Below are 12,914 nucleotides of genomic sequence, written 5' to 3'. Positions count from 1 at the left end.
TCGACGCGTTGAAAAATGTTGATCAATAAATTTCTGGCGTGGCGGGCAAATGGGCGGTTCGGTGGTGTGGGCGGTTCGCTAGGGAAGTACGTTATAAGTTAGTCACTATCTATAAAGATCTGCTCATATACTAACGGATACCCGCAACCAAAAAATCAACAGCGTCGAGATCATCTCGCCTTCCCTTCCTTCTATTTCCATGGAATGGTGTCGATAACGCGTAGGCATATTGAGTAGGGCATTTATCCGCGAATGGACCATTAATAACACGAGAGACCCAGTTTCATAGGTAAACAGATAATATGGGTAGAGTAATGGTTTAGGTCGTTATTAAATTTCAAGATATTATTAGCGCAGCACCACATTAGTCGCCATTTGTGACATTTACCTAACGTTCAACATCATATGCAGTCGTAAAGCCGTCCGTCAACTGTTAAACCAACAGGCGGGTAACAACTGTTGGACATTAGACTATTAAAGGGATGCCAAGATTCGTGTTGAAATAACGGCTACATCACTAGAAATGCATAGTGATAATAACATGTGTTCAGGGTTCAAAATAGGAAACTGCGGTGTGGCCAAACCAAGGCATCGTAAGAAATGATGACAAGAAATGACCAACAAATGAATAGAGCCACAACGTGACACCATCATCAAAGTAGAGTACGAACAGTCCTTATAACTCAACTGACTCTATGTCTGAATAGACTAGAGAACAGGGATTCAGGAACTCAAGTATATAAGTACAGGTCGTAATATTAGATATCAATTGATTCAAGACAACTGAGCCTGACTCCACCAACTTATATCTTTAGGAGGCTCTAATCGAACTGTCATCTTTCACCGCTATAAAACCATGTTGCTGATTATGCGACGACGGGTTCGACGGTAAAGGCTTTGAACTCCAAATCAACTATAAACAGCATTTGTTAATATTGCTTTCGAGTAGATATTGATATTCGAGTGCGATTGGCATACATATTAAGACATTACGGAGTAAGTATCGTGAGAATTCTCTCCGGGTAATTAAGACGGAGTCAATTGGCGAGCAGGAAATCCACTGGAATATGTGGTAGCTGGAGCTGATTTATTTGTCTTTCTCATGGACACCGGGAACAAATTCAGTCCATGTACGGGAATGCAAGCGATGGCAATTTGCCCTGAATCGTCGTCACCTGATGACGATTTTGAAGGCATTGACGAGCGCTTTGGCTTCGTAAATCTACGAGAGTTCAGAAATCACTACATGCTCTTCAGGAGATAACTTCAGTGGAGAATGGATATACTATAAGTACAATTACTCTTAAATATATGGTTACCGATCTAGATGGTAATCAGCACAAATTCACCATGGCAGCTCACAAAATGTCTATCATGGCGTCCCTTAACCATTGCAATGGCGTGTTCGTAATAATGTCTTCCGTAATCAACAAAGGATGGTCAAGAAGTTAATATATAATGAGGATAAATGATTCCACGATAGCTCAAGCAGCTTATTAACACCAGTACAACGAATACTGGAAACCATAACAATAAGGGCGTTGCTGATAGGCGCCTGCCTTTCCAGAAGTTGAACCACACGTCCACGAACAGCACGACCAGAATCTGCGCACTAAAACCCATGTTGAACACGTCTTCACTGAATTTTCCTTAATCTATTACTAATTAGTATCTGAATCAATAGTAACTTGACGGTTATACAAACGAGGATAGAGTGACCAGCAAACAAGACATAAAAAAGCGAAAAGTTGTGGCGGCAAAAAATCGCGGTAGGCGAACGTATGCCTTTATACGCATTCAGCCCGGGACCCAGTCGCTAATGACTCAAGGAGGAGCCTAATTCTGACTAGTACCATATATTGGTCCCGTTGTTACCCAACATCACCGCTATTACTATAGGATTGAAACTGCTGCTATTGCCGTACGAGAATCCAGAACTGAGCCCATGCAGCGAGTAATTTACCTTATTGGCGCCTCATCTCATACATTCACAAACTGTATCAGAAATCTGACTCTCACATTATCTGTTCCGATCCTATAATAAACCCATGTTTATGTGAACGGGAATGTGAAGTGAAGTGTGACACGACAATTGATAATTGATGCAGAAATTGCGTACGCATTTTGTACTATCATTCGCTATAGCAAAGTTTAAGTTCACATGCCTGAATCTGCCTATCCGCAGGGGCTCCGTTAGATTTAGGTTCTTCATGCTGGGTAGTGCACCACGTGTTGCAAGAGTGGGTACGTTCGGAGTCAGACACTTATTCCGATGGATAAGATTTTAAGCAGCATTTCAACTGCCAAATATTCTTGAATTTCTCGTTTGGACAAAAGTATTTTACAATCAATAGGTGTGCGATTTGTAGATAATGAAAGTGCAATTATTGTGTGCGTCGTCGCAAATCAGTGTATCGCGACATACAGCGTGCATGGTTTCGGGTACGCTGTGCGGGAAATCCGCCGTAAGATTGAGCAAGCGAAACGATTCAATTAGGTCAACTTTTAGATTGTTAAAACTGTTCAATTGAGGTTGACGTCTGAGAATTGCTTTATATGTAAGTTGGTAACGTCAGCCATATAACAAAGTCACTGTCGCTTGACTGCCATTCTGAGCATTAAAAGTGGTCAATAAATGATTCTCGGACTTTCGTTAATATTTGAGTCGAAGTGAAAAATTGATATATACGAGACTGAGATTGACACTGTGCAATGACCTTTACAACCAAGTCACTACGTGTTCTGAGACCGGTAGCCTTAGTGGCCCTTGTCAGATGGATACAATTTTTCTGCACCGCTCAAGTTTAAGGCTGTGTTTGGATTCGTGTTATTCTCCACTTAAAAATTAAATAGAAAATAAGTGATGTAATCCAAACGCGACGTCACTTATTTCTAAAAAAATAAAAAAAAAATTGCCCATACAAAAGAAATAATTAGGTCTGAGCTACTTATTTCTACTTGATTTTCCCTACCTGTCAACCTACTTTCAACCCACTTCCACACGGCTTGCAACCTTCGTTTTCCTCACGTCTACAACGTACTTTCAACCGAATTCCGAAGCCCTCAAATGGATAGCGACAGCAACAGCGAGATCATCCGTGACCAGCAGTACTCTCTGCTCTATGCGCAGTAACAGCACGCCCTGAAACGACTCGTCTCTACTCCAACTCGTCTCTACTCCAATCTGCACGCTGGTCAAGAACATGTCGACGACCTCCTTCACTGTGCGAACGAAAGACGTATATACCGTGTCTTTCGTATGACACTGACGACGTTCTATGCTTTGCGGGACTGGTGCCTTGAGCATACACAACTCCGTAGCTCTAAAACACGGAGGCTAGGTTAAAGTATAAGGGTCATTTGGAGAACATTTCAAACAATACCTTGATTTGTTCCGTGAATGAGGAGGCTGGCGAGGTTAACAAGGCCTACGATTTTGACGGAGCCGGATACGGTATTCCAGAACTTATGATCAAGTGGAAGTCTGAGGGAAGACCGTGGGCTGTTTTCGCTGAACACAACTATGGTGAAAGTAGTTCTCGTGAGCATGCTGCCTTGAGTCCGCTTTTTTTGGGCGGTCGTATGATTTCTGCAAGAGCTTTGCTCGTATCCATGAGACAAACTGATGAAGCAGGGTGTCCTGCCTCTCACTTTTGTGAACGAGGCTGACTACGACTTGGTCAACGGTTGTGCTAGTATCGAGACGCTCGATCTCTTACAAATGCTGAACAACAGCGTATCCGGAGTCATTACGTTGAAAGTTACCAACCAGGATGGAAGCGAGCACATCATTAAAACCAGGCACACTATGAGCAAAGGACCAGGTCGAGTTTTTCAAGGTGGGCCGTGCGATTAACTTCATTGGCAGTTTACGGCGGCACCAGCACGCACAGGAACAGCAAATATAAAGCAGCATTATGGATGTACACAGTTACTGAAATTTAATAATACTATTATATACAATTAAAATATAGGATGTCACGCCATAGCCCTAGCCAACCTTGCAGCTTCCGGTGATCTTGTCACATACTTCGGACGAAGTGGCCAAAGATGGAGGCTACGGAGGACGAAGACTAGCGCCTACGAAGCACTCGTGCGTAATCACCTCACCGATGAGGTATGAACGCGTAAGAAAAATAGTCTATGTATACGGTATGGAGAGCGCTTCGATGAATGTACGTGTTAGTTTAGAGGCAAAAATCGCAAAATATTCCAAGATGAGTTCAAGAAAGCAGCTCGGCAGCAAGTGTATTGCTTCTTCGGGGAAAGCTCGTTAGTAGTAGATAACGAACCGAGTGTAATACTAGTACCATCGCCGCCTTTACCACCGTATGCCCCCTTCTACCTACCGTTTGACTTAAGGAATTGGAATGGGTTTTGCACATTACGCTACTTCTCGACTCTGGCGCGACCGTTACAACTATATATGTGCTGATCTCGTCAAGCGATTGGGTAAGGCATCCACATGGACCAAACCCTGTGTAACTGTGCCCACCACTGAACGGGCTCCGTACAGGACCTCATTGAGCTTTCCGAATCCACGACACCAAGTTCGTAGAGGTGGCGATTCATCCGTTGTCGTTCTTGGCATGCCATTCCGGGATAGAACTGACTGGGTCACTCGAGCCGCCACCGTGACTGAGATGCAGCTGGTCTCGACGCAATCGACACTACACTGAGTACCCGATCACTTGTTACATGCTGTTGTGCCGCAGGCTCATCACGTTGATCTAAATACCGTCCCTCATGGAGAGTATGCCGACGTCTTCTCGGAAACGAGAGCGGAAATACTCATCATCCGACATTCCGCTTCGGGAGATATTACTGACTGTAGTCTTGATGGTGAGATTTCTTGCTAGCGTCAGGACCATTCTGGCGGGCATCAGGGGCACCAAATCCGAAACTCAAATATACGATCCTCCGGACGGAAGAGGATCTTTTTCAACTGCCTCGTAGTAACGGTAACGTATATAAATATCCCAACCGTATGTGGGTTTTGACCTCTAATATCGGTAGTTGAGGAACTCGAAAGAATCCTGGACTTTGATCTGAGACGGCAATGGTATTCTGCCGGTTGGATTGAATCGTCGAATAGGACCTCAGCGCGAACGGCATTGCCGTTCAAAATCCATGGCATTTCGACACAGCTAGAAATATCAACGACTCACAACATAAGAACCCCTCTTGTTACAGGCTTTTGTGCGTTACCGCTGCATTTTATCAAATTCTGGGCTCCAACGTAACATGTTTTCTCTAGCATCAAATATTCAACTCTGGGGATTAGCTGTCGTTGCGCCATTCGAGGCGAAGGTATATGGTGAAGTTAGGTTCAATAATGGCAGGCCGCAGTGTGAAATATTTGGAAAGTGGGCCCGGGAACTGAAGAACTTTCCGGCGTTTACAAGGTTGCTGCGGGAATCAGAATCGACCTTGGCACCAACTCTGACCCATACGTTGCGACCAAAAGAGAGTGTAGCTGATAAAGATCCAAATTATAAGATCTGTGGAAGGTATTTGTGACGATAACGGCAGCGGACTGGACTTAAAAGCAAGATTGATTTAAAGCACAGGTCCTAGGTACAAGTTAGAGATGGAGTCATTTATGCCGATTTATGAGAGCATCCTCATCACAATTTCTCCTAACTAGGTGGCTACGCTGCAAGACTTGGCATCATGTAAGGAAGGCTAACTGCGCAGGGTCAACTCGACTTCTCACAGTGCAAGCTTAACTGTCAAAGGACTGCTCCTAGCAACGAAAGCATATCCGCACATGTCAGAAGGGAGACATCTGAAACAGACTTCACAAGAAAAAGCACTGTTACTGATAAGTATTGATTGGAAACAAGAAATTAGCAGCTCTAATAATCGCAAAGGCAAATGCTGTCGTTCGCCAAGCGTTTCTCGCTTGCAGGTTATAACAACCAAACCTCAATTTTGACACAAGTCAAAGGCGATATAATCATATCAAGGGTGACCTCCACTAATATTTCAATTCGTAAATTTAAGTTCGCTAAATCTTGCCATTTTGCCAGCAAATACTACAATAACTTCTGTATAGTAGTCGTGATGGCTCAGGTACGAATTTGGTGATTTTTATCAATACAAGTATGTACGCGAGCACTGCGGCAGTATCTTGCATGCGGAGTCCTGATAAGACATAACTTTAAATTGCTCTCTCACGCTATCTGACTGGTGGTTAGCCGGCTTTCAGCGGGAATCCATTGTAAACTGCACGGGCCAAACGCCGCAGTTGGATCCCATTGTCACCGGAAGACAACACAACATGCTTACTGTAAATAGAACACAATCGCAGCGGAATATTGACTATACAGAATCATTACTGCTGCTAGTATTGAGGGAAATTTTAAGACGGACAAGAGTACCAATTAATTAAATTGGATTCTTGGTGTCCATCGTACCGTAAGAAATAAATCTGTCGAGATACTTATCGGCACATACTCTCGGATTGATGCATCAAGTTTGCTCAATAATTAAATAAAAAAATATGTGCATTGATTACACATGCATACGATAACTAGATATCGAAATCGGACCTCTACCACTGTGGGTCAAGGTTTCTGATGCAGCCCCGGGCCGCAATTTTGCACTTACCACCAGATAGACGATTGCGCAGCCAAGCATAGTCCAGAACTCTGCCTTGCCGATCGGAACACCGCTCATGGCTCGTGTTCATTTCCCTCAGAACTGATTGCTTGTTCATGTTTTCCTGGCTGCAACAGCACGTTAGCACGATGAATAATACATTATACAACATGAGCATAAATCGAGCATTACGCGGTCAGAAAAATTCCGCGAATAGCTAGCTATGCATCAAATGACTGGCCGATGTTGTCACACCTGCGAGACTATATATAAGGTTAACTTTAATCTTCTGCCTGTGCGTACCAGAGCAACGCGCATTGGCCGATGCGCGTTGCTCTGGTGCTGTGGGCCAGGTACAACTGGCGTTAGCTCGCACCAACTTCCCGGTTCGTTATCGCTTGGACCCTGTCGATATGCACAATTTGATATTGCCACGGTCGCCGAGTCGCAGTTTCGAGTCCAGAGTCCTGATAATGGACTGTGTAGCGCTATGTCGTGATCGCACAAAGATTCGTACCCATGCCAACGCCCCGGCCACCAGGCCGACACTCGTGCCTGCCGACTAAGCCTCTTGTCCTCGGTGACTCGTCTCGTCGGCGCCCGCTATACGGGTATCAAACCAAAATTGCGTTTAGGTCGTGACGAGTCGCCCCGACATATAAGAAAGCCAAGCTCGCTCACTGTCCCCTCTCTTCTACTCACTTTGGTGGCCCATTTTTATTGACTTTCAGCAAAATTGACAATAAACAGTGCCAAAATTTGAGATGGCGTTTGACTATTTCATGAATCCATTTGCCGAATGGATCGGCTGGTTCCCCAAGCACTACTCCCGTGAGGAGCGCGTTCTTGTCCACAAGATCGACTTGCTCATCTTGGTGTTTGCCTGTTTTTCCACATGGGCCTGTAACTTAGACATCAATGCTATCTGTATGCCTTCGGCTCCTTGACTGCTGAGCTCATTCTAACATCAAGTAGATAACGCGTATGTGTCTGGTATGCAAGATGATCTCGAGCTCTACGGCAACCGCCTGAGTTACCTCAATGCTATCTGTATGTACGCTTGTGACAAGTATTTTTTGCGGAATGCTGACGATGGTTGAAGACTGGGTCGGTACCATTGCCTTCCAGATTCCTTCCAACGCGATTCTCACGGTCGTTCCCGCTGAGTACTATATTCCTGCCTTTGAGATCATGTGGGGTATGTTCACTCTCGGCACCGCGTTCGTTAAGGACTACAATCAGCTCATGATCATGCGGTTTTTTGTCGGCGTCACATCGACCCCTTGCTGGATTGGAAATGTGCATATTATCAACAGTTGGTACCGCAAGCAGGAACTCGGAAAGCGTAATGCCATCTTCTACAACACTTACCCTCTTGGCGCTATGTTCACGGGTTACCTCCAGAACGCTTGTCTTACTCTGGACGGTGTAGGAGGTCTTCAGGGCTGGCGCTGGCTATTTATCATCTGCACCGTTATTACCGTCCCAATCTCTTTCATTGGTATTGTGTTCTTCCCTAATGTTCCCGGAAAGTGCAGATCCCGCTGGCTGACTGCGGCCGAAAAAGAGCTCGCCCAGAAGCGTCTACTAGAAGATGGCTTTGCCCCTTCGCAGGGTCTCAGCTGGGGTGTCTTGAAGCGTGTCTTCAAGGCTTGGCCCACGTGGGTCTTCTTCGTCTTGGCCAATCTCTTGTGGCAAACCCCTTATCCTTCGACGACTCCGTATTTGCTTTGGCTCAATGATGTTGCGTACCCTTCGCAAACAGTTTCGGACATAAATATGGTTAACAATCTGAGCACTATCTCGTACGCCATTTCGATCGTGTCGGCTATGTTCTTCGCTTTCTACTCTGACTGGCGTGGCAACCGTTGGGATTCTCTCCTTTTGGCCGGTGTGGTCGTCTTGGTGTGTAACGTCATCCTCCTTGTTTATCATGTTCCCAATGGCGCCATGTTCTTCGCCTTTATCGCGCTCGGTTTTTGCAACGGTCCCATTAACCTCGTCATTGCCTGGGTTGCTGAGAGTCTCGCATACGATTTGGAAGTTCGTTCTATCGCTATTGCATTCGTTAGCATGGGCTACTGTATTTTTGCCCTTGTTATTCCGCTTACCGCATTCCAGACGAAGGACCAGCCCCGTTTCTTCGGCGGCTACGTCTGGTCTGTGTGTATCTCCGTCGTCGAGCTCATCATGATTCCCATCCCCGTGTATCTCGAGCGAAGAGACAAGCGTCTTGGAATTCACCAAGTCGAAACCGACATGATTATTGTCGCGGCGGCTGGCCTGGATGAGATATCCAAAGAAGTTGCAGTTAGCAGCGCGTCATTCTCCAGCAAGGAGAAGAATGATGCTGTCGTTGAGGTTCATGCTTTATCATGACTGTGTCTCTTTTATGTATGATTTTTGGGAGACTACTCAACACTCTTAGACCCCTAACATTATAAAGAAATATGTATTCTACTCTAGTTAATATACAGGCTTCAACACGTTCAGAAACTGTTGAACCAAAAGCGCTAATGAAGACGAGCATTGAAGCGTTTCCAGCCATCTGCGGGGACCCCGTCAGCAGAGCGACGTGCTTGTTATACGTATTCGCTAAGGCTAGCGCAAATGGTAATGCTGAATCATTGGTCTCCAGTGAAAGACGACGGTGGCCTACGGTGGCGAAGTCATTTGACCAGAAGAATGATGCGATGATAATTGATGTTCAATAAGTTACGTTCCGCAACAGGACCTTGTAAGTTGGCCAATTGGAGGATTTGGCGGATGTGGCGGATAATGAATGTTATGAATGGCTCAGACAAAGATGTGGGAAGGTGGTTCGATATCTGTCGTGCATACGAGCATTTTACGAAATCACTGCAATGTGAGCATCATTAGTCGAAGACAACAAAGATGACAATATTATATGAAATAGAAACCTGGCGGAAGACGTTCGAAATATTTCTACATAACTATTCCTGCGTGCTGTCCATCAACATCAGCAATTAACTCATACGATCCTCCATCTTTTGATGCGTTGAGTGACAAAGAATTGTCTTTGGATAACTGGATATATATTTCGAATATTCACTACGAGATCTGAGAGAGATCCAGGCAACCTTGTACCCTTCCAATTTCCCTTCCCGAAACTCTACATCCGATGAAAGCTTGGATGAGTTTTCTACTAGTTCTGATCGTGGATGATAAAGATATAGGACATTCAATAGACAGGATATGAAATAAGGGGAATTGCAGACGATAGAGGCAGTAAGAAGTTTGCTGTAGATAAAGGTCTATGGTGCCTTCCTCCCTATCTTATGTGAATAGACCATTCCTAAATAGGTTAATTACCTAGGTAATTGGGACGGATTGGCGGATTTGTATCCGACATAGTCTCGATTGAAAGATGGGTGCGGATGCTGCATATATCCCGGATGGGGGATTGCGAATGAGAAACTCTTAAAGCAGGAACGCGAAAAATCATACATGAGCCACATCAGACTTTAAGTAGTTTATCCTGAGGGTTGAGTAGATCACTAAACAATCTCGCGCTGCATAGACGAGCCGCCCTTATAAAAGCAAACGGAGAGGTCGAGGCAGACGTTGGTACATGCAACGTTGCTCAGGAGTGCGATCGAGGGTCAACGGCCTGGAGAAACTGTGACTTAGAATTCGATTTACTTTTAAGACATAAGGGGGCGATGAAATATTTGCTGACCATTTGCGTAAGAAGCATTAAGGCATTAATTCCTTTGTTTATACTGAAGTCGACAGTTGACGTCTGCAGCCACAGAAGTAATAGCAAACTCATCCGGGCATCGCACGACAATTGCTCTTTTCTAAACAAATAATATCCCCTGTTAAAAATCGGTAAAGAATGATAACTAACTTCTTGCCACCTGACAAAGGTCTTCTTCGAAAAATAGTCCTTGAGAGCCTCTACTGTTTATTAGAACTTGATTGTTTCTGTTTCCTTAAGACCTCAGTCTTGGCCAACGTTTCAGACAAAGAACCATGTATATTGCGAGCGTACCTAGACTTCTAGTCGTTCCAGGATCGGAGCAAGCACTAACAAGCTTTCCTTTTATAGCCAAGCCTTAAGAAGGCTGCTCCGAACGTGATTCGTTTCTTTGCGGCATTTGCTAATTCCTTGTAAGAGCTCATTGTCTTGCGATGCTACAGCGGGATTGGCATGTGGCAACGTTACTAATATTTCTACAGCTATTGAGAAATATGAGTTCTTGTGTACATGTGTTATTTAACCTTGGACCTCAAAGCTGAATTGTCATTTTAATTTGCGAATTTTTGTAGGACAAGCCAGTGCCTAGACAATTTTGTAATATCCGCTGTAATCGGCATTATTGGTATTCGTTCTTCGCAAGTACCAACCGCTGCAAATAATATTCGCTACTTTATTCGCAAATCCTGATCAGTGATATTCCTAATTTCGTTATTCGCCGAATATTCAAATCTAATCACGTGCTCAGGGGTATGCCCCTAATAAATTTCATGGCTGTAGAAGCCAAGTCGACCGCTATTTCGATAGTCCTCGAAAAAGCGTCGACACAGAGGCCATGGATGATCCGAATTGGTTATTCCAGTGGTGGAGGGTCAATAAACGAGATTTCCCTCAGATGGCAGCTGCTGCTCGAGATTTCTTGGCAATCCCTGCCTCTGAAGAAATTGACCTGCTGGGAGTGAGAAGACACTCACTGCAGGAAGAGATGATGCGGATGTTGATGCCGCTGCAGGGTGTATATAGGTCTCAGGAGCACGCCTGAACAGTGTGTCATTCCTGAGTTTTGTGGATTGCGTCGTTCGTTTTGCGGTTTATGCCTCCACATTTCATTTGCTTGTTGTTTTGTGCCTTAATGCCTTTGATGCAACAGTTGATCAATATTATCTTCAGCACATCGTAATATTTGAACTCTAGACCTTTAATCCTCCCGATGGGAATGTGTCCAAGCCAGCTTGTTTCAGCATTAACCAATCCTAGTCTCAATGTCAGCAGCAATCGGAGATTAACTCAAAGAAGACTCGCTAACGAGAACAAATGTCGGCAAGTATATAGATCAATTGACTTCAATTTATATGTCGAAATCTTGCACGAAACCAGTAAATTGTCGGCAATTGGCTTATCGGATCTGGATATTCCCTCACCTTCTATGGTATCAGAATAATATTTACACAAAACGTAATTAGTCTAACATTGTCTTAACAATAGTAGCGTAGGAGCATTTTCACACACAATCGCGTTGACCATGAAAAGAAGCTCTTAATAAGTTAGGCTTGCTCGATAGCGCACATTTTCGCCCCTTTCATCACTTTCACCTGTGCCGCCCTGTGCCGCACCTTACTCCATGCGGCACTCTTAGACCTTTTGCGCTCCTGTTGTGCGGAAGGTGTCCAATCCAGTTTCTCTCAATAGTAACCAATCCTACTCGCATATCAGCAGCAATTGAAAATTGTCTCAAATAAGACCGCACTCACGAGAACAAAAGTTGGCAAGTATGTCGATGCGTATCGCACAATTGACGCCAATTTACCCCTCCAAACCTTGCCATTGACACCTCGCAAGGCATCGTTTACCACACTGTCTGCATATTTTTCCGTATTCATCCCCGGCTGAATGTCCTTGCCCCGTGCCCTGGCTGCGATGCTTTTCTCTACAGGCATGTATCGCGAGGTCGACGGTAGCTTGTACTCGGGCGTATTGACAAAGAAATTAGAATCCACTGTCCCTGTAACAACAGTCAAGACCTTGACGCCGAAAGGCGCCATCTCCAAGCGCAGTGTCTCGCTAAGCGTCGTAAGAGCTGCTTTGGACGCTGTATAAACACCTGTTCTCGTTAATCACTCCCAAACTATCTAGGAATGATCATTAACTCACTTAGCCATGGCGGATAAAGGCATCCCCCTGCAGAGCTGACAATAACAATGCTGCCGTTGGCGGCAATTACAAGCGGTGCGAACGCTTGGGTCACTGCCAGTACGCCCCACACGTTAACGTCAAACAGTCCTTTGGCCAATTCGATGTCCACGTCCAACGTCGGCATAACATAGCCAACTCCAGAGTTATTCACGAGGTAGTCCAGAGTTCCTCCGGTCTTACTCGTGACGATTTCGACGGCTGAGGCAATGCTGGAGAATTTGGTGACGTCGAGAGTGATAAGGGTGACGTTGGGGAGCTGTGCAAGGTGTGACATCTTGGAAAGCGTTCTAGCGGTGGCGAAGACGTGAAGACCTCTACTCTGGAATGCATGGACCAGAGCGGAGCCGATGCCGCCGTCGCTACAACCAGTGATGAGGACTGACTTGAGATCCATGAG

General features: G+C 45.0%; 3 protein-coding genes across 3 annotated transcripts; 2 read left to right on the top strand and 1 right to left on the bottom strand.

Moving 5' to 3' along the window:
- Positions 1 to 3,203: 3,203 nt before the first annotated feature.
- Positions 3,204 to 3,967, top strand: V1508DRAFT_442545 (Aconitase/3-isopropylmalate dehydratase; the record flags this gene model as incomplete). The annotated part of the gene is made up of 3 exons (XM_066942339.1): positions 3,204 to 3,257; positions 3,337 to 3,606; positions 3,635 to 3,967. 3 exons carry the CDS (start codon positions 3,204 to 3,206, stop codon positions 3,854 to 3,856), a joined length of 546 nt encoding a protein of 181 aa, XP_066792535.1. The 3' UTR covers positions 3,857 to 3,967.
- A 3,611-nt stretch (positions 3,968 to 7,578) lies between these two features.
- On the top strand, positions 7,579 to 9,426 carry V1508DRAFT_427515 (major facilitator superfamily domain-containing protein). Its single transcript, XM_066941687.1, has 2 exons — positions 7,579 to 7,653; positions 7,706 to 9,426. Exons 1-2 carry the CDS (start codon positions 7,599 to 7,601, stop codon positions 8,980 to 8,982), a joined length of 1,332 nt encoding a protein of 443 aa, XP_066792534.1. The 5' UTR covers positions 7,579 to 7,598; the 3' UTR covers positions 8,983 to 9,426.
- A 2,530-nt stretch (positions 9,427 to 11,956) lies between these two features.
- V1508DRAFT_400686 (uncharacterized protein) lies at positions 11,957 to 12,911 on the bottom strand (the record flags this gene model as incomplete). Its single annotated transcript, XM_066938360.1, has 3 exons — positions 11,957 to 12,022; positions 12,076 to 12,425; positions 12,476 to 12,911. The coding sequence occupies 3 exons, from the start codon at positions 12,909 to 12,911 to the stop codon at positions 11,957 to 11,959; spliced, it is 852 nt and encodes a 283-aa protein (XP_066792533.1).
- Positions 12,912 to 12,914: the final 3 nt, after the last annotated feature.

This window comes from Lipomyces doorenjongii (genome assembly GCF_038497915.1).
Source record: "Lipomyces doorenjongii strain NRRL Y-27504 unplaced genomic scaffold V1508scaffold_122, whole genome shotgun sequence".
NCBI classification, from domain to species: domain Eukaryota; kingdom Fungi; phylum Ascomycota; class Lipomycetes; order Lipomycetales; family Lipomycetaceae; genus Lipomyces; species Lipomyces doorenjongii.
This window is presented reverse-complemented; position numbering and strand designations above follow the sequence as displayed.